The following is a 21043-nucleotide window of genomic DNA, read 5'->3' as shown; positions in this document are numbered from 1 at the left end:
AATAACATGTATAGAATGTCTGTACGTTTGGGAAGCTTGCCAGGTGCCCTTGGCCTGGATTGGCCGCTGTCGTGGACAGGATGCTGGGCTCGATGGACCCTTGGTCTTTTCCCAGTGTGGCATTACTTATGTACTTATATACTTACCTGTCGAACCAACATCTTAGGAAGTCCTAACAGAACAGCATTACAGTAATCTAATGATGATAGCTTAATAGAAATGTCCAGTTACAGCTTTGTTGACAAATAGGCTTTCAACCCTTTAACCATGGCGGCTTCCTATAAGCTGTTTTTGCTACTTACTGAACAGTCATAACAAAAATCAAGGCTGGGAAAGATCCAAATTTCTAAATCTCTCACACTCTCCTGCGAGAAGGCTATCATAACCCCACCCAAACGTTTTGAGCCAAATTCCCAAATCTATCGATCGTCTCTCTTATCCATGTTTACTACCAACCCACTTGCTTTAAACTACCACCTTCCTAGGGCTGTGGGGCTGGCTGGAAACTCCCCTTCAGGTTTTGTTATTTTTTAATTCACGTAATATCTTCTAGGAAGAGGAATGCCAGTGTAAGGAGAAGTGACAAAAATTGTGCTGAATTGTGCAGCTCATTTCCTCCCCACTTCTCTCCTAATCAGCTCTTATTTATCCTTGAGAAAAACTACTAGCCTGGTGTCTTTGCAGCTCCAGAAAGGAGAACGAGGCAAGGTGAGGAAAACTTCATCTGAAGAAGGTCCTGCGTCCAACCTGCACCCCAGAAAATTTGGCCAGTGAGGTCCACAGTGATCCGATAACCAGGGCACAAAGGTAAGCCCTGGAAAGCTGTTTGATCCGACATCTGTAGGATAGTGGGAACAGGACAAATATCTAGAAACTGGGGTTGATAATGAATTAGGAATGAATCGCTGAAGTATTAAGAAACAAGTTCCACAGGAAGGACATACAAATAATTTTTAAATAAATCCTTACGCAGTTACTGTCCCTACTGCTGAGACAAGGTCGGGGGGGGGGGGGGGGGGGGAACAGGGGCAATAACCAGAGACACAGGAACAGCTGAGGGGAGAGAGGGGCAAAAGGGTAAAACCAGAGATATTGGAACTGCTGAAGGGAACAGGGGCAGAAGGGGGAAACACAGGGGCAATAACTAGAGATACGGGAGCTGCTGAGGGGAGAGAGAGAGGGGGCAGGAGGGGAAACAGGGGCAATAACCAGAGACAGAGGAACTGGTGAGAGGAGAGAGACAGAGGGGCAGGAGGAGAAAAACAGATGTAATAACCAGAGATAGAGGAACTGCTGAGATGAGAGGGAGGGATAGGAGGGGGAAAGCAGAGGCAAAAACAGAGATACAGGAACTGTTGAGGGGAGAGAGAGAGGCAGGAAGAGAACATGTGGGGCAATAACCAGAGATAGAGGAACTGCTGAGGGGGGGGGGGGGGGGGAGAGAGAGAGAGAGAGGGGGGGAGGAGAAAACAGAGGCAAAAACTCACAGATAGAGGAACTGCTGAAAAGAGAGAGAGAGGAGCAGGAGGAGAAAAGCAGAGGCAGTAAACAGAAATACAGGAACTGCTGAGGGGAGAGAGAGAGGGGCAGAAGGGGAAAACAGGGGCAATAACCAGAGATACAGGAACAGCCAGAGAGGCAGAAAAGCAGAGCTAATGATTGAAAGAACAACTGTTACCGTTTTAAAAGACAATTTCACAGGACCCCACGGTCGTTCACAAAGGAAAAATATTCAACATTAAGGAATCTTTCAGGTGCTCATCTTCCAATGTGGTATATATCATTCAGTGTAAAAAATGCAACGAAGGCTGCTACATTGGAGAAACAAGTCAGATGCTAAAGAAGAGATTTAATTTACATAGACACCATATGAAAAATGCCAGTACCAATCAGGTTGTCACCTCTGTGGGCAGCACTTTACAAAACCAGAACACTGTACCAGTGATTTTCATGGTAAGAATCCTGAAAGGGAACTTTAAAACAATACAGGAACGTAAGACCTTTGAAGTCAGAATGATTCAATATTTTGACACCCACCAGACAGGACTTAACAAAGATCTGGGTTTTCTAGCCCATTATAAACCATAAAATTGTACTGCTTTGTCACCCTCCTGTCTCCATGCGTATCTCCCTGTCCCTCATCCACCCGACTCTTCCTGTCTCTCACCTATCCACCCCCATCCTCTTAGACTGTCACTGAAATGCTTTGATGTTTCACTTGTATATATACTCCACTAATGATGTCAAGTTATGCCCACTGGTGATATTTTATATATACAGCAAAATCACAATCAAATGATCAATATCCTATCTAAATACTGTATATCACTATTCACTCATAATTATTATATTTTCAGACCTCTGAGGTCTGAAAATATAATAATTATGAGTGAATAGTGATATACAGTATTTAGATAGGATATTGATCACTTATATATACTGTCATCTACCAACATTTGCTTATTTCCGATCTGACGGAGAAGGCCATCTTCGAAAGCTAATCGAGAAATGTATTAAGTTATGTCCAATAACTTTTCCATATTTTATTTTGTTTTAGTTCTATTGATTACCTTTAAAAGACAATTCGAAATCAGAAGATTTTCAGCTATTCCCTGTACTTGGAGTTAAAATATGGGACTCTCTACCTATTGCCATCAGAACAGAAAACAGCTACCTTAGCTTCAGGAAGAGGCTAAAAACCTCTCTCTTCCCAAAGACTGCCTCATCACAATCCATTGACTTCTAACTCCTAGTATCATCCATGATCCTTTCCTATAATGTTTTTGGTCTCGGACATTACACCAATGGTCTCTAATTGTTCTCATACCTCACGCTAACATTATCAGCTTTTGCTCACTTAGAATGTAAACCACACTGAACCCTAGAAAGGGGATATTAGCGGTATGTATACAAGAATTGATTTTTTTTTTTTATTTGTACCCTGCGCTTTCCCACTCATGGCAGGCTCAATGCGGCTTAGGTACTTTTTTGTACCTGGGGCAATGGAGGGTTAAGTGACTTGCCCAGAGTCACAGGGAGCTGCCTGTGCATGAAGTGGGAATCGAACTCAGTTCCTCAGGACCAAAGTCCACCACCAGGCCACTCCTCCTCCACTGTTGCTACTATTTGAGATTCTACATGGAATGTTGCTATTCCACTAACAACATTCCATGTAGAAGTCGGCCCTTGCAGATCACCAGTGTGGCCGCGCAGGCTTCTGCTTCTGTACATAAGTACATAAGTAGTGCCATACTGGGAAAGACCAAAGGTCCATCTAGCCCAGCATCCTGTCACCGACAGTGGCCAATCCAGGTCAAGGGCACCTGGCACGCTCCCCAAACGTAAAAACATTCCAGACAAGTTATACCTAAAAATGCGGAATTTTTCCAAGTCCATGCAGGACGTCAGACTCACAGAAACAGAAGCCTGCGCAGCCTTCTACATGGAACGTTGCTAGTGGACTAGCAACATTCCATGTAGAATCTCCAATAGTAGCAACATTCCATGTAGAATCTCCAATAGTATCTATTTTATTTTTGTTACATTTGTACCCTGCGCTTTCCCACTCATGGCAGGCTCAATGCGGCTTACATGGGGCAATGGAGGGTTAAGTGACTTGCCCAGAGTCACAAGGCGCTGCCTGCGCCTGCAGTGGGAATCAAACCCAGTTCCCCAGGACCAAAGTCCACCACTCTAACCACTAGGCCACTCCTCCACTTGACTTGAATTATAAGGTCTGTTGACTTGGCCATATATTATTTCAAGTTTTGAATTCAGATATTTGAAGAACTGTTTTCTCCGATATATGTTTTGGTGGAAAGCGTTTTCTGCAAGATTCAACAGATCAACCTATGATATATACAAGTTTTTTTTTTGGGGGGGGGGGGGGGGGGGGGGTTGATCTATCAATTTTTAAATATCACCTGTTTCTTATTTCCAATTATTTTGGACTCCTTTTGTTTTCTTGTTTTGACCTACATTTTCCTAACTTGAGCCTTTCACTTGTGAAATCCACATTTACATTTCCAGGACAAAAGGGATTTAAGAAGTGCAGAGCAAAACACACTGAAGCCAGACCCCTCCCTGAAGCCCAAATACTCCATCTTCCTGATATTGGTAATGGGAACAAGCATCCCACTGCCATGTTCCACCGACAGTTCAGAATGACCGGGAAGAAGGAGGAGGGGGCTTCTCTCCACCATCACCCGCCACCCCTGTATCATTTTTCCTTCCTGGCATCAGGGATCAAACAGGAAATAAATACATTTTTGCACTGTCAACATTACAAAGAAATGTGATTAACAGTCACAAGACAGGGCTGTGAGCCATATAACCTATGTGTCCTTCTGCCCTTGCATTAACGCAGGATAAATTCTAGGGATGTTTGTTCATATTAGAAAATTCCTTAACCTACACTTCTCCGGCTGTAAAGGACTAAAATACAAGCTCATACACGCGACCTCCTTCTCCTACATGAGTACGCAGTTGTGGAACGCACTACCAGCCGATCTGAAAACAATCGACGAAATATCCAACTTTCGTAAATCCCTGAAGACTACTACTACTATTTAGCATTTCTATAGCGCTACAAGGCGTACGCAGCGCTGCACAAACATAGAAGAAAGACAGTCCCTGCTCAAAGAGCTATGTAATAAAAGTGAGCCAAGTATAGGACAATCAAGCCATTGTGACATCACTGATGAGGTTGGCTCTTATTGGTGGCCTGAGGCATTATGACATCACAATATCAGCTCTGGTTACAAGAGACTACTACTACTATTTAGCATTTCTATAGCGCTACAAGGCGTACGCAGCGCTGCACAAACATAGAAGAAAGACAGTCCCTGCTCAAAGAGCTATGTAATAAAAGTGAGCCAAGTATAGGACAATCAAGCCATTGTGACATCACTGATGAGGTTGGCTCTTATTGGTGGCCTGAGGCATTATGACATCACAATATCAGCTCTGGTTACAAGAGACTACTACTACTATTTAGCATTTCTATAGCGCTACAAGGCGTACGCAGCGCTGCACAAACATAGAAGAAAGACAGTCCCTGCTCAAAGAGCTATGTAATAAAAGTGAGCCAAGTATAGGACAATCAAGCCATTGTGACATCACTGATGAGGTTGGCTCTTATTGGTGGCCAGAGGCATTATGACATCACAATATCACCTCTGATTACAAGAGACTACTACTACTACTATTTAGCATTTCTTTAGCGCTACAAGGCGTACGCAGCGCTGCACAAACATAGAAGAAAGACAGTCCCTGCTCAAAGAGCTTACAATCTAATAGACAAAAAATAAATAAAGTAAGCAAATCAAATCAATTAATGTGTACAGGAAGGAGGAGAGGAGGGTAGGTGGAGGCGAGTGGTTACAAGTGGTTACGAATCTTGCATGGAATCTTGTCACTCTTTAGGATTCCAGAATCTTGCTATTCTTTGGGGTTCTAGATGGAATGTTGATACTCCTTGAGATTACTATTACTACTACGCATTTTTATAGCGCTACAAGGCGTACGCAGCGCTGCACAAACATAGAAGAAAGACAGTCCCTGCTCAAAGAGCTTACAATCTAATAGACAAAAAATAAAGTAATCAAATCAATTAATGTGTACAGGAAGGAGGAGAGGAGGGTAGGTGGAGGCGAGTGGTTACAAGTGGTTACAAGTCAAAAGCAAAAGAGGTGGGCTTTCAGTCTAGATTTAAAGGTGGCCAAGGATGGGGCAAGACGTAGGGGCTCAGGAAGTTTATTCCAGGCGTAGGGTGCAGCGAGACAGAAGGTGCGAAGTCTGGAGTTGGCAGTAGTGGAGAAGGGAACAGATAAGAAGGATTTATCCATGGAGCGGAGTGCACGGGAAGGGGTGTAGGGAAGGACGAGTGTGGAGAGATACTGGGGAGCAGCAGAGTGAGTACATTTATAGGTTAGTAGAAGAAGTTTGAACAGGATGCGAAAACGGATAGGGAGCCAGTGAAGGGTCTTGAGGAATGGGGTATCTCTTCAATAAAGCCTACAAAGAGGACCCATAGCTTAACTATACCGCCTCACCAATCCACCCCAATCCGAAAGTCATCTTTCTATATCTACTTTCTTAGTACTTCTTTCCATCCTTAATCTCTTTGCAACACCAATTGTATCTGACACCCTGGGATGGCAATGCCATAACAGCAGTGGCGTTCCTAGGGTCGCTGACACCCGAGGCGGATCGCTGATGCGCCCCCCCCCCCCGGGTGCAGCGTGACCCCCCGGCGAAATGACGGACACCCCCCCCCCGGGTGCATCTTTACCAGCTGGAGGGGTGCCGCGTGTCTGTCGGCAACACTCGTTCCCTGCTCCCTCTGCCCTGGAATGGGTTACTTCCTGTTCTGGGACAGAGGGAGCAGGGAACGAGCGTTGCCGACAGACGCGCGGCACCCCTCCAGCAGCGAAACAACGGAACCTTTTCCTGGCAAAAAAACACACCCCCCCGGGTGCATCTTTACCTGCTGGGGGGGGGGGGGGGGTGCTGCGCGCCTGTCGACTTCACTCGTTCCCTGCTCCCTCTGCCCCGGAACAGGAAGTAACCCATTCCGGGGCAGAGGGAGCAGGGAACGAGTGAAGTCGACAGACGCGCGGCACCCCCACAGTGGCGTGCACCCGGGCGGACCGCTCCCCCCCTCGGTACGCCACTGCATAACAGACCTCTGTAAGCCACATTGAGCCTGCAAATAGGTGGGAAAATGTGGGATACAAATGCAATAAATAAAAATAACAGGGAAAATGAAACAAATTTACTTAGAATGTAGACATCAGAATTGAGACGTCAAGGTCAGAAGACCTCGGGTCCAATGGTATCTTAGAAAAGGATCTGCTAACACAGGAGTCCTTTTACTAAGGTGCGCTGAAAAATGGCCCACGGTGTTGTGGAAGCATGTTTTGGGCGTGCGCAGAATCATCATTTAGTGCACCTGTAAAAAAAAAGGCCTTTTTAAAAATTTTTTGCTGAAAATGGATGTGTAGCAAAATAGAAAATTGCCATGCGTCCATTTTGGGTCTGCGACCTTACCGCCAGCCATTGACCTGGTGGTAAAGTCTCACGCGGTAACTGGGCGGTAATGACCTACGTGCGTCAAATGCCACTCGGTGTGTGGATTTTGACGCGCGCCAGAAAATAAAAAATCTTTTTCCGATCCGCGTGCCCATCTTTCGACACAAATTGGGAGATGGGCATCCTTCTCTCAGGGTCGCCCAAATCGGCATAATTGAAAGCCGATTTTGGGCGTCCCCAACTGCTTCCCATCGCGGGGACGACCAAAGTTCCCGGGGGCGTGTCAGAGGCGTAACGAAGGCAGGACTGGGGCGGGACTAACAGATGAGCGTCCTCGAGCGATAATGGAAAAAAGAAGGGCGTCCCTGACGAGCACTTGGCCGACTTTACTTGGTCCATTTTTTCTTACGACCAAGCCTCAAAAAGGTGCCCGAACTGACCAGATGACCACTGGAGGGAATCGGGGATGACCTCCCCTGACTCCCCCAAGTGGTGACTAACCCCCTCCCACCCTGAAAAAAAACAACTTTAAAAACTTTTTTTGTGAGCTTCAAATGTCATACTCAGGTCCATCGCAGCAGTATGCAGGTCCCTGGGAAGGGAGGTATATGCGTGTCAATGGAGGCATAGCGAAGGCGTTGACGTCCTTCTTTCAAACATTTTGGACGTCCTGAACTTCCCCCCACCACCACCACAGGGACAGCCAAATTTCAAGGGAGTGGAGTAGAGTGGAGTGGCCTAGCCTAGTGGTTAGAGCACTGGTCTTGCAGAGGTGGCCAGTTTAAATCCCACTGCTGCTACTTACTGTATGATCCAAAATCCAAATGCCCTTCTCACAAAAACACCCACATTTTGGACATCTTCAACTGCCGTTGCAGAGACAAAGGAATAGCGAAGGACGTCCTTCACCCATACTCTAAAAAAACAAAAGACGTCCCAGACAAGCACTTGGACATTTTCACCTGGACTTGTACTTTTTTAAGGTTGTAGATGGCAATTTATCTAAGGTTGTAGACAGCTATTATACACGCCGCTTGCCTGCATGTATGAAGCCATCTTTGGCATGCGCAGAGCAGCCACGCATAATGCTTGGCAGCTCTGCGCTGGCTTCCCCTCCTTAGGAAGGAAATCGTGTGCAAATGAGCTAACAGTGAGCAGCTCATTTGCATGCGATTTCCTTCATGCATGCCTGTTCCTTTCTGAATCGTTAAGGGATCGGTAAGGGAAGGGCTTTTTCCATTCAGTTAGTGCATCAGTTAGTCAACTGCAGTGCCCCCTAGGGTGCCCTGGCATGTCAGGGGGACCAGTGCACTACGAATGCTGGCTCCTCCCACGACCAAATGCCTTGGATTTGGTTGTTTTTGAGATGGGCGTCCTCGGATTCCAATATGGCCGAAAACCAGGGACGACCATCTCTAAGGTCGACCATCTCAACATTTAGGTCTACCATCTCTAAGGTCAACCTAAATGTTGAGATTTGGGCATCCCTGACCGTATTATCGAAATGAAAGATGGACACCCATCTTGTTTCGATAATACGGGTTTCCCTGCCCATTTGCAGGGATGTCCTGCAAGGACGCCCTCAGGAAAACTTGGGTGCCCCGTTCGATTATGCCCCTCCACGCGTGTCTGAAAAATATTTTGTATTTTTCTGGTGAGAATAGCAGATGCGCGCCAAGTGGCATCTGACGCGTGTAGGTCATTACTACTAGGTCTATGGCTGGCGGTAAGGTCTCAGACCCAAAATGGATGCATGGCAATTTTGATTTTGCCACACGTCCATTTTTGGCAAAAATTAAAAAAAGGTCTTTTTTACCGGTGCACTGAAAAATGATTCTGTGTGCGCCCAAATCCCACGCCTACACTACTGCAGGCCATTTTTCAGCACGCCTTTGTAAAAGGACCTCATACATTTTGAAAAATAAATGAATGGTACAGATCCAGCAGTTTCCATGAAGAGGTGTCGGTACTTTACATGTGGAAGTGGTGATTTCACGACTTCCACGTGCAAAGTGTCGACACTTCCCTGTGTAGCTGTCCCATTTTATGAACATACATGTATAATTGCTGCTAGTGAAGAATGAGGCCAAGATTATTATGTGGTTTCATTTTGGAGGCAGAAATCAACTAGATACAATTACGGAAAATGAGTTATTTTATTCCTCATGAAAAGCTTTGGCCGAAACAAGCACGACACAGGTATAAAAGCCGACAGAAACGTTTCCTCATCCACCTGCATCCTCGTGTGAAATAGGGAATACACGTATAGGACCAAGTTCTATAAACAGAGCCAAAAACCTTGACACCGAAAAAAATGGCGTGCTAAACACTATTGTATGAATGGTGCTGAAAGTTAGACACCATTTATAGAATACATTTCAGGCTAGGTTCTATATACGATGCCTGAAAAGTCAGTGCGTATAAGAAATACGCCTACATTTTATAAAATCAGCTTAGAGTTCCATGCGGTGTATAGAATACGCCAAGCGGCTCTCCATGTGACCAAATTTAGTTATGTCCATTTAGGCCACTTTACTTGGCGTGAATCCCGACTCCTAAATTAGGCACAAAGCGGGTGTATGATGTAATAATGCGCATAGATTATAGAAATGCCCGCGCCTCACCCATGGTCATGCCCCCTTTTCAACTATGCGACTTAGTTATAAGTAACATGCATGCATACATTTATTTGCTGCATTTGTATCCCACATTTTCCCACCTCTTTGCAGGCTCAATGTGGCTTACATTATGCCGTAATGGCGAGCGCCATTTCCAGAACGAGAAGTACAGAATATTATTGCAATTAAAGTACAGAAAATAAAGTAAATTAGAAGTAAATATATATACAATTCAATCCAGGTATCTGAGATCAAGGGTAATGTGTAATGTTCAGAAATGACAATGTGATTAAAGTAACCAAATAAAAGAGTTCAATGTTAACATAAAATACAGTACATATAAAATAATATAAAACAATCATCAAACACAATCCTATACGAGTCTCAATAAAATTTCTCTGTTACCACATCCCAATACAAATTTTCTTCATCTATAACTATATCCCGGGATAAACTCACCCATTGATTGTATCCAGAATGCAATCTTGGAAAACGGTGGTGAGGGGTCAATCTGTTGATGGCGACGTGGAGGCAGAAGCAAGTGGGTATCACTCCTGCCTCCTAAGTCTAGAGGTGCATTTGGGAGTTTGGGGGGGGGGGGAGGGAGGAGAGTTAGGGGTTCTGGAGGCAATTGTGGGGGATCACTTGGGCCTCTAGGGTATTTTTCATGGGATTGAAGGGGGGGGGAGCGAGGATCCTTGGGTTGTCTACTTTCTTGATCCAGACTAAAGTGTTGCGGCCTAAGAAGCCTGGTTTTCTCGCAGGTCGCTGCATGAAATCCCTCCTCCTTTGTTTAACGGACGAATTAAAGTTCCACCTGGAGGTCAATCAATCAAGCAGCACTTTGACCTTGTTGATCCAACCCTTCTCCTGGCTCATATGGTTGACTTTGCTATTAGGGATATATTCGATTCTTGTTTTTCCATCTTGTTTTGTAACTGTAGCTACACTGTTAGAACTAATGAAGCAGCCTCTTAGGTCCACTCTCCCCTGTGGAGACTGTTGGGTAACACTGTTGATCTAGTTTCCTTCAACCATTTTCCATCTCATTTGGCTTCTCTCATTTAGAACCTTGGTCTCAGCAGTTCCCTTTTTGCATCCAACATCGAGAATGTCTACTATATAGAAACAGAAAATGATGGCAGATAAAGACCATATCCATTCTATCCATCCGTACCATCTATTATCCATTCCTCTTCCTTAGAGATCCTCTGTACTTATCCTAAGCGGTGGCATAGCTAGGTGGGGCCATGGGGGCCTGCCCCCCCAAAATTTTCTCTGGGCCCCTGGTTGGCTGGTGGGGGTCCCCAACCCCTGCCAGCTGAAGACTTTGTCCAGCACTGGTCTGCGACAGCGCTACCGCTTTGCCTGCCCTGCTCTCTCATCCCCTCACGTCGGGCACGCTCCTTCGGTTTCACTAAAAGGAGCGTGCTGGGCATGAGGAGAAGAGACAGCAGGGCAGGCAATGCGTTGATGCCAGAGACTAGCACTGGATGAAGTCTCCAGCTGGCGGGGGTCGGGGACCCTCGCCAGCCAAGTTCTTTGAGGTGGCGGTACTTCAGCTGGCGGGGGTTGGGGACCAAAATGTGCCCTCTCTTGGGCTCCGGCCCCCCTCCCACCTCGAGGTCTGGCTACGCCCCTGATCCCAAGCTTTCTTGAATGCAGATACAACCTTCATCTCCACCACTGATGCAAGACAAATGAAGATCACAAAGACAAGGTTTCTTTATATCACAGGGTTTTATTTAAAAAGCCCAACATGGCTTCCATGCTCTAGTTTTATTTTTGTTTATGGTGAAAAACAGGAAATAATATATCCTTAATAGCAAGGTCAATCATCTGATACAGGGACCAGAAACTGGTATATTAAATGGTTTAATAAAATAATAAAACAAGTTAAATACCAGAGACATGTTCAGTGTGGCCAAAAAGTGGTCAGAGGCCAGGAGCCAACATGGACATCTTTGGGTTAAGGGGTTGGTGACCTCTGGATCGTTACTGCTTCTTTAGATCAGCCTGAGCTGATTTTCCCCACACTAATCTTTCTTCCCGCATTGGGAGTAAGACTCGCATGAGAAAATCATGAGTAAATCACTGTGCCAAATGATAACGCAGCTCACTGCATCGATCCCTCTACATGCGGAAGGTTGCCCCATGCTCTGTTGTGTTTTGCTTATTGTAAATCCTTCCTGTATGTCTCCTGCAGGGCGGAGACAAAAGATGGTCAAAGACTACCAGGATTTGCAGTGTCTGGAAGTAGCTGATGAAAGCTACAAAAATGAGAAAGGTAGGAGGGGACAGTGAGAAGCCAGGAGATGAAAGGGGGGGGGGGGGGAGAGAGGGAGGAGGTAGGGAGGGGTGAACCATCCCAAACAGTGAGATTTGCTGTCCGGAAGACCAAAGAGTGAGATTTTTCAGACGGTGTATCTAGAGTATAAATCTAGAAATTCTGTAAAATGTACTTCACCTTGAACTTCTGAGAAAGCTATGAGCTAAAATACTATGGCAGTGATGGCGAACCTTTCAGAGAGCGAGTGCCCAAACAGCAACCCAAAATCTAATTATTTATCGCAAAGTGCCAACAGGGCAATTTAACCTCCCTCCCAGTTCCAGGGTCCCCCCCCCCCCCCCCCTTCGAGTTCCAGGCCCCCTCCCTCCAAATTTTAAAAGTCATCTATCTTACCTCGTCGGGGTTAGGGCGGCAGCAGCGGTAAAAAGCATGCAGGCTCAGCTCAGTGCTTAGTTCAGTTTTCCCTTCTCTCTTAGCTCTGGTCCCGCCCTCATTCCCTGTTTCCGCAAAGGCGGGACCAGACCTGAGAGAGAGAGAAGGGAAAACGGAACTAAGCACCGAGCCGAGCCTGCATGCTGCTGGCCCTAACCCCGACGAGGTAAAATAGATGACTTTTAAAATTCGGAGGGAGGGGACCTGGAACTCGAAGGGAGGAGGGAACGAACTTCCGGTGGGTGAACGAACTTCCGGTGGGTCTCTCCTCCGCTCCGACCCAACTTTGAACTGTTAGCGCAATCGCACCAGCAGTTGACAGTGGCAGTACGACTCTGGCTGAGGCGACGGCGCGCGTGCCCTCTCTGGCACGCGTGCCGTAGGTTCACCATCACTGTACTATGAGGTCCTTTACTAAGGTGCGCTGAAAAATGGCCTGTGTTAGTGTAAGCATATGTTTTGGATATGCGCCGATGCATTTTTCAGCACACCTGTAAAAAAAAAATGCCTTTTAAAAAAATTTTAGCCGAAAATGGACGTGGGGCAAAATGAAAATTGGCACACGTCCATTTTGGATCTGAGACCCGTTGACTTAGCGGTAAGGTCTCACGCATTAACCAGGCGGTAGTGGTCTACGCACGTAGAATGCCTGTTACCGCCCAGTTAGCACCATGCGCCGGAAAATAAAAACGATTCTCTGGTGTGCATAGTGGACGCGGGTAAAAAATGAAATTACTGCTTGGGCCACGTGGCAGCTGGGCGGTAATTCCAAATTGACGCAAGTTGGGCGCACGCAGGCACCTATGCGGCTTATATATTATACTAGCCATTAAGCCCGTTAAAACGGACGAGATTTCCGGCTACCCTCCTCGCCGCTGCTCCCTCGCCCCTCCGTGCCGGGCCCCCTGCACTGACCTGACAGGGCCTCTCCCCTTCGTGTGAAAGCGCTGCAAGCAGCAGCAGATCGCTCTGCTGCTGCCTGCAGCGCTTCCACTCGGAGATGAGAGGCCCTGTCAGGTCAGTGCAGGGGGCCCGGTGCGGAGGAGGGCAGGAACGGCGGCGGGGATGGGGGGGGGGAGGGTGCAGGTTGGTGCGCGCGATGTTCGTTTCCAGGCGGCAGCGTCCGACAGTGACTCCGACTCCGTTTCCCTCTCTGTTCCGCCCTCTGATGTCATCACGTCTTGACGCGAGGGCAGGGCAGAGAGGGAAGTCTTTACTGCACATTTGCAGGTGAGTCGGTCACTTGCCGTTTCTATGTTTGATATCTTCTAGCTCATGCCTTTCTTAGAACTTCAAAGTGAGTTGCGTTCAAATACAGCAGGCATTTTTTTTGTCTCCAGAGGACTTTGCTTTGAAAATGAAGAAAATAAAATCATCGTAAAGTGAGATTTGCCTTTCTTTGGTGCCACTAAAAGTAGAGGCGATATGAAGTCATCATTGAAGGATTTTTCCAGTCTGTGCAGTGTGCATAGATTTCATTCCACAGATACTTATAGGTGCAGGAAAAAGGGATGGAGCAGGAGAAGGTAGTGCAGAGTGCCAAAATTCTTCCTACTGGTGGGGCCCAGTGGCGTTCCTAGATCGGCTGCCACCCGGGGTGGATCGCCGCTGCGCACCCCTCCCCGGGTGCAGTGGCGTCCGTCCCCCCAGGGTGCAGCACGACACCCCTCCCCCCGGTGCAATGACACCCCTTCCCCGGTGCATCAAGCCCCCCACCCCCACGAGTGCATTCTTGGATGCTGGAGGGTGCAGAGAGCAGCCACGCGTCTGTCGGCACCACTGACTCCCTGCTCCCTCTGCCCTGGAACAGGAAGTAACCTGTTCCGGAGCAGAGGGAGCTGGGAAACAGCGGAGCCGACAGACGCGCGGCTCCTCTCTGCAACCTCTAGCAGCGTGCACCCGAGGCGGACCGCCCCCACTGCCCCGCCCTTGCTACGCCACTGGTGGGACCACACGGCTTTTCTTCTTGCCTCTCATGAAAGCAGTAATCAGGTTCTGTGCAGTGGCATTGAGGATGTCATGGATTAGAGAAGGGGGCTCACGCAGTGTGAGAGCGAGACAGCCTTTAAATGAGCGTGAGAAAAGAGAACAAGAGAGCCTTCAAATGGATGTGACATAGTCCGAATGAGGGAGAGAAGGGCCTTAGAGAATGTGAGAGGGAGAGATCCTTCAAAAAAGTATGACATACTCTTAATGGGTGAGAATCTCTGGGGTCCTTTTACGAAGGTGCGCTTAAAAAATGGCCTGCAGTAGTGTAGACGCGTGTTTCGGGCGCGGGCAGAATTATTTTTTAGCACACCTACAAAAAAATGCCTTTTAAAAAAATTTTTGACGAACGTGGACGTGCAACAAAATGAAAATTGCCGCGCGTCCATTTTGGGTCTGAGACCTTACCACAAGCCATTGACCTAGCGGTAAGGTCTCACGCAGTAACTGGGCGGTAATGGTCTACGCTCGTCAAATGCCACCTGCCGCGCGTAGCCACGCGTCAGAAAATAAAAAAAAATATTTTTCAGACGCACAAAGCAGACGTGCGCCAAAATTGAAATTACCGCAAGGGCCATGTGGTAACTGGGCGGTAACTCTAATTTGTGGCTTAGTAAAAGGGTCCCTCTGGAAACAGTGAGAGGTCTGGGAGGGAGGGAAACTGAAAAACCAGGAGAGGGACCGAAGGAAATAGCAGTGAAGGATTAGGATAGGGAGGTAGAGGGGGAGCAGTGAGGGGACAGGACAGGGAGAGAGGAACAGAGGTGAGTGAGATCACATTAGGGACTGGAGTAAGCCGTGAGAGTTCAGAAGAGAAAGGGGAGAAGTGAGAGGACTGGACAGAGTGAAAGGTCAGGGGAGCCTCTTTGAGGTTTGTAACCCACTTGGAACTGAAAGATGGTAGTGGGATATGTCTAGATGTAATTTAATGTAATGAGCTGGGAAGAATAAGCAATCACAAGGACGAGATTAAGGAAGAAGAGTTAGAGGGCAGGGGGAGGGATGTGAGGGACAAGGAAATGTGAAGTCAGAAGGACAGAAAGAAACAGTGAGCGGTCAGGAGAAAACAGGAGGTAGAGGGGGAATAGTTGTAGATTGAGGTTGAAAGTGGATGCAATATGGAGGGGGAGAGTCCGTGCAGTAGAACGCTGTTAATGAGCTCTTAAATATAAATGTTAAAAATCAGTGGCAGTAAAAGAGTGTATGAAAAAATCAGTATAAATATAAGTGGGAAAAAAAGAGCCCCATACAGACATTGGCAGCGGCACCCTGTCACAAGAAACCGGTCAAAAGAAACCAGACAAAAAAGTTCCAAACAAAAAAAGTTCCCGACGTAAAAGTCCCTGACAAAATAGACTCCTGACAAAAGGGCCTGGTGAAATAGATTTATTTTTGAATAGGACGAATTTGAAGGGTACAAAGAAGTGGAGGAGCCATAAATTACTGAGAAAGTCCAGGGCTTGTCACTTGAAAAGTCCTGGCACCTGCCTACGGCTTGACTTCACTATCCACACTTGGTATCTAGTGAGAATCATAAATCTGCTTCAGAACATAATCCAGCTTGATGAAGGAGGTTTCCCTGCCCTGTTTTGTGTAGAGTCTATTTTGTCTTGGGGTTTTTGGGGGGAGGGTTTTTTTTTTTGTCATGGTCTGTTTTGGTTTTAGTCTGTTTTGTTGGTTTTTTTTGTCATGGTCTATTATGTTGGGGTGCCCATTGCAGCATCCAAGCTGGGCCACTGATGCTCTGTCTCTCCTTCACCCCTTGTGAGCACCAGAAACAGTAATTCTGCTCGAGTACAGGTGTGTTCACTATTGCTGTGCTTGTGCCCCTTCCATTCTTTCTTCATCTTTTTCTGTGACTCAATAGTTTCTTCCAGTTCCTTTGGACCTTGTACCATATTCACACACTCAGGCCAGGTGAATAGTCTCAACTACTTGCTTTATTATAACTAGAGAGTTGCATGGGGCCAGAAATTTCATCCATCTCCAATGGAATCTAATCCATACCCACCCATATTCACTAAGATCCATTCCATCTCCACCTAACCCCACAATTAATCTTCATCCCCACCTGTACCCACAGGTAATTCCTTCAATACCCCACCCAAACTTTCCTACAGATTCTAGAGTATATAAACATTAGAAACCAATGGGAAATAACATTCATTTCTTAACTGAAAGTAGTTATTTCTTAAGTCCATGCAGAAACTAGTTTCCAAGCCTCAGTCTGGTGTTCTGGCTGCCTCTCTGGGTATTCAAAGCCTCATTCTGGTACTCCAACATCCCGTCTCAGTGCGTTCCAAACCTCACTCTGGAGTTGTCAGAGATTTTGACTACACTCCTGCGGGAAACCCACTGCTTACTTCTATTCTCGTAGGAATCCTACAAATCTGGAATTCATACCTACAGGATTCCTGCAAACCTGGAAGTCATATCTATAGGATTCCCCTAGGTTCCTTGGGATTCCCGTAATCCCCATTCCTGTGCAGCTCTATAATTATAAGTCGCAGCAACAGGAAGAGATGTGTTCTACCCAGGTTCGCCCTCCACTAGAAACTTAGACAACAGCCAGAATGACCTGTCACAGATCTCCTCAGTCAGAAGTTGGACTGAGTTCCATGCCTGAATTTGCCAGTAGTCACACTTATCCCTGTACCTATGGCAAAATACAAAAAAAAAAAAAAAATCTGAGGGAGCAAGAGGGTGCTCTTTATGCTGGACCAGAAGAATGCTGCAAAGAGGGACAGAGGCAAGGAAGAGAGAGGTGGAGAAAATTGAGATGAAAGGAAGGGAAAGGGGATGAATAAAGAAGGGGACACACAGAACTAAGTAAAGGTAAAAAATGGAAAAGATGACCAGAAAACGAGACAGATGAAGACAGACAATAGGAAAGCAGAAAAGAGGTTAAGAAGAGGGGAAAACATTAAAAAGGCAGGAAAAAAAGTAATTGAAATACTTATTAGAAGTAATAATTTGCTTCTTATTAAGAATCATATTACATGACTCTCAAATTAAAGTAAGTCATCCATTAATATTGCAATACCTCGAGGGGCCTTAATATCCTACTAACATAGAAAATTATGGCAGATACAGGCCATAATGGCCCATCCAATCTGTGCAGTAACAATTTGTTTTCTTTCAGAACCCAACACATGCTTTCCCTTCCCTTGTGTCCCTTCCCTAACCTCTGAAGAACCATATCACTGCCTTTAAGGGTTGTAGCTGCTGCACCATACAGGTTAATCCAGCATTTCATTACCAGTATCTCGCCAGTAGGAAATCTCAGAATCAGATTCTCTGGCTGGAGGACTTTGGCAGCCCAGTCATGCATTTTATTTATTGATTTATTGATTAGGATTTATTAACCGCCTTTATTTATTTATTTTTTATTTTATTGTATTTGTATCCCACATTTTCCCACCTATTTGCGGGCTCAGTGTGGCTTACTTATACATCGTAAATAATGGAAATATGATTGGTTACAAATCAGTTATGGATTACATTGTGAGAATTTAAGCGAAGGCAGAGTCAAGGTATCGTTAGGGAATTATGAACAGATTCACCCAAGGCGGTGTACAGTGGGTACATTTTAACATAAAAACTTATAATTTTGCTAACAGCATAACAATAGTAAAATAACCAAGAATAAACATAAATACGATAAATGAGGTGAACTTGAAAACAGTAAATTGAAACCTAACAGCTGAGGGGCCAAGAGCAGATATATGATGGGAACAAAATGCGTGGTACACAGTCAGTTGGGATAATTTGATGGTTAGTTAAACTCAAGGCAAGTTTGTTGTATAGTTAAGCAACAGATGAGGAACTGATGTGGAGCCCAGGAAGGTATAGGGGTGAAGTGAGCCCTCCTCCACCATTAAAAGAACAGGACCTCTTTGGTGTCATTGATGACTGTTTAGGTGGTTTGTGGGTTCTCTACTTCTCTACACCACCTGGCAGCAGCAGAGCAGTCACCAATGACAGACAGTGATATGGAGTCACCATTTAGAATTCTCGGTACGGGAGGTTTTCAAGGTGAGATCAGTCTATTATTATTTATTTGTTGCATTTGTACCCCACATTTTCCCACCTATTTGCAGGCTCAATGTGGCTTACATAGTACCGTCAAAGGCGTTTGCCCAGTCGGTGGTTAACACATACAAGGTTGTGTAGTGATCATATGAGGTATAAGTGGAGGATCAGGATGGATGAAGATTGCGTGTTGTCCTGTGCGGTCATAGTCTTGCTGTGTTGGTAGGTGAAGAGGGTTACGTGAGGTCATTGGGGTAGGCCTTTTTGAACAGCTTGGTTTTTAGTGATTTCCTGAAGTTCAAGTGGTTGTAGATTGGTTTCACAGCTTTTGGGAGCCCATTCTAGGAGAAGGGGGAGTGCAGGTTCCACAGATCAGATGCATGTAGGTCAAAGATTCCTGACAGGTTGCCATATGGTTGACTTGCTGAATTTTCTGTGACCTCTAATTTGTGTCTCCCAGCTGTATTCGGCCTGGAGAGTCTGTGAAATCCATTTTATTGGGCAAATGAAAGAACAGTCAAAAGATGTTGGGGTTCCTGAGTTTTCGGGAACACATGGGCCCATTCTCCAGGTGTGAACACAGAGGAGAGAGGTATTACATTGTCTCCAAAGCCCATATAGGCTCAGTTGGGCTAATAGGCCTCTGACTTCTGTAAGAGGTACAGTAACACCTAAGAGGTACAGTAACACTCCCTCACCTAGGTCACATCTTCCAAATACCTCTATCCTGCCTTCTCAACACATATAATGTTTGTTTTCCATCTCTGGAGAGATTGAGGATCATTGCAGTACTGCTCAGAACTTTTCACTGTTGGACTCTCTTCTCAGGTCTGCCAGCCGGCATCATGACCTTCCCCAGGCCCTCCAGCAACTCCCGGATCTTGTTAGGCCTCTTTGCCCTGTGTGCTCTGAGCATTCTCATCCTGATCATCATTGTTGCTGTGTACAGTAAGTCTTGTTCATGAGGTGGGAGGATGCATGTGTGATGAACTCCAGCTAATGGCTGTACTAAGAACTCTAACCTTCATTTACGATAGATTCCAACACAAAGCAGATGCAGAAAACGCAGCAGGAAGACCTCAGCAACTTCACTCAGTCTGTGAAATCTGAATTTGGAACTCTCGACAGAAAAAGTGAGTGTGGAAAGGTCTTAGAGATGTTCCATCTCATGAGGGTCTTTAAAGTACTATAGACATCAAGCTGGTGTTGGCTGCCTCTAGTGGCTGGATTCCAGAACTGCAAGCAAACAATGAAAGCCCTGTTCAACTGGATCAGGCAAGTGGGGAAGTCTCCCATGGCTCTGACTTCCTACCCAGTTATCTCCTGCTGAATATTGGCCCCTCGGGGCCCAATATTCAAAGCAGGTTATGCGTTTGCTGACAAGTGGTGAATGCATAATTCGCATGCCTATATATATTTTCAGCTCTTGGCTGTTTTTCTCTCAAAAAGGTCAATTATTATCTGAATAAAAAGGAGCTGGCATTGGGGAAGCTCACAAGCAGAACCGTCAATTATTCATTTGGAGGTGACATTCAGCCGCTAAGTAGTTACCTGTGTAATATTACCTGTGTTACCTGTGTACCTCTCCTCAAGACCCTTCACTGGCTCCCTATCCGTTTTCGCATCCTGTTCAAACTTCTTCTACTAACCTATAAATGTACTCACTCTGCTGCTCCCCAGTATCTCTCCACACTCGTCCTTCCCTACACCCCTTCCCGTGCACTCCGCTCCATGGATAAATCCTTCTTATCTGTTCCCTTCTCCACTACTGCCAACTCCAGACTTCGCGCCTTCTGTCTCGCTGCACCCTACGCCTGGAATAAACTTCCTGAGCCCCTACGTCTTGCCCCATCCTTGGCCACCTTTAAATCTAGACTGAAAGCCCACCTCTTTAACATTGCTTTTGACTCGTAACCACTTGTAACCACTCGCCTCCACCTACCCTCCTCTCCTCCTTCCTGTACACATTAATTGATTTGATTACTTTATTTTTTGTCTATTAGATTGTAAGCTCTTTGAGCAGGGACTGTCTTTCTTCTATGTTTGTGCAGCACTGCGTACGCCTTGTAGCGCTATAAAAATGCATAGTAGTAGTAGTAATCTCAAGGAGTATCAACATTCCATGTAGAACCCCAAAGAATAGCAAGATTCTGGAATCCTAAAGAGTGACAAGATTCCATGCAAGATTCGTAACCACTTGTAACCACTCGCCTCCACCTACCCTCCTCTCTTCCTTCCCGTTCACATTAATTGATTTGCTTGCTTTATTTTTGTCTATTAGATTGTAAGCTCTTTGAGCAGGGACTGTCTTTCTTCTATGTTTGTGCAGCGCTGCGTACGCCTTGTAGCGCTATAGAAATGCTAAATAGTAGTAGTAGTAGTAATATATATCTACTGGATAGCAGGATCATCATTTATATTCAGAAGTGCTACTTACACAGATGATGCCCCTGAATATACTTTGGGATAGATGTTCAGCCAGCAGCAGGGATTGATTTTTTAGCCTCTTCTGGCATTATCCTCAAACATTCAATGCCAGGCCATGTCCTGCCCTAGCTGACATCACTTCCTGTTTCCTCACTGGTGGGATGCGGCAAAGGGAAAGCCTGTGGGACTGTGCAGGCAGAAAGAATGAGTTGCTGTGTCGCTGGGG

At 46.0% G+C, this 21043-nt stretch overlaps 1 protein-coding gene across 3 annotated transcripts in view; it reads left to right on the top strand.

The window, feature by feature from the left end:
• The first annotated feature begins 558 nt into the window (after nucleotides 1-558).
• Nucleotides 559-21043, top strand: part of LOC115457911 (asialoglycoprotein receptor 1-like) — a 41962-nt gene continuing 21477 nt past the window's right edge. For 2 of the 3 annotated variants that reach the window (XM_030187608.1, XM_030187607.1), the window contains exons 1-4: nucleotides 559-807; nucleotides 11857-11937; nucleotides 19219-19338; nucleotides 19428-19523. In XM_030187608.1, the coding sequence (XP_030043468.1) occupies nucleotides 11871-11937; nucleotides 19219-19338; nucleotides 19428-19523 (283 nt within the window). In that variant the 5' untranslated portion in view covers nucleotides 559-807; nucleotides 11857-11870. The remainder of the gene's footprint in view (nucleotides 808-11856; nucleotides 11938-19218; nucleotides 19339-19427; nucleotides 19524-21043) is intronic. The other variant, XM_030187609.1, reaches the window with a different exon arrangement.

Source organism: Microcaecilia unicolor, chromosome 14 (assembly GCF_901765095.1).
Source record: "Microcaecilia unicolor chromosome 14, aMicUni1.1, whole genome shotgun sequence".
In the NCBI taxonomy this organism is placed as follows: domain Eukaryota; kingdom Metazoa; phylum Chordata; class Amphibia; order Gymnophiona; family Siphonopidae; genus Microcaecilia; species Microcaecilia unicolor.
The sequence above is the reverse complement of the archived record's forward strand: the minus strand, read 5'-3'. Positions and strand labels throughout refer to the sequence as shown.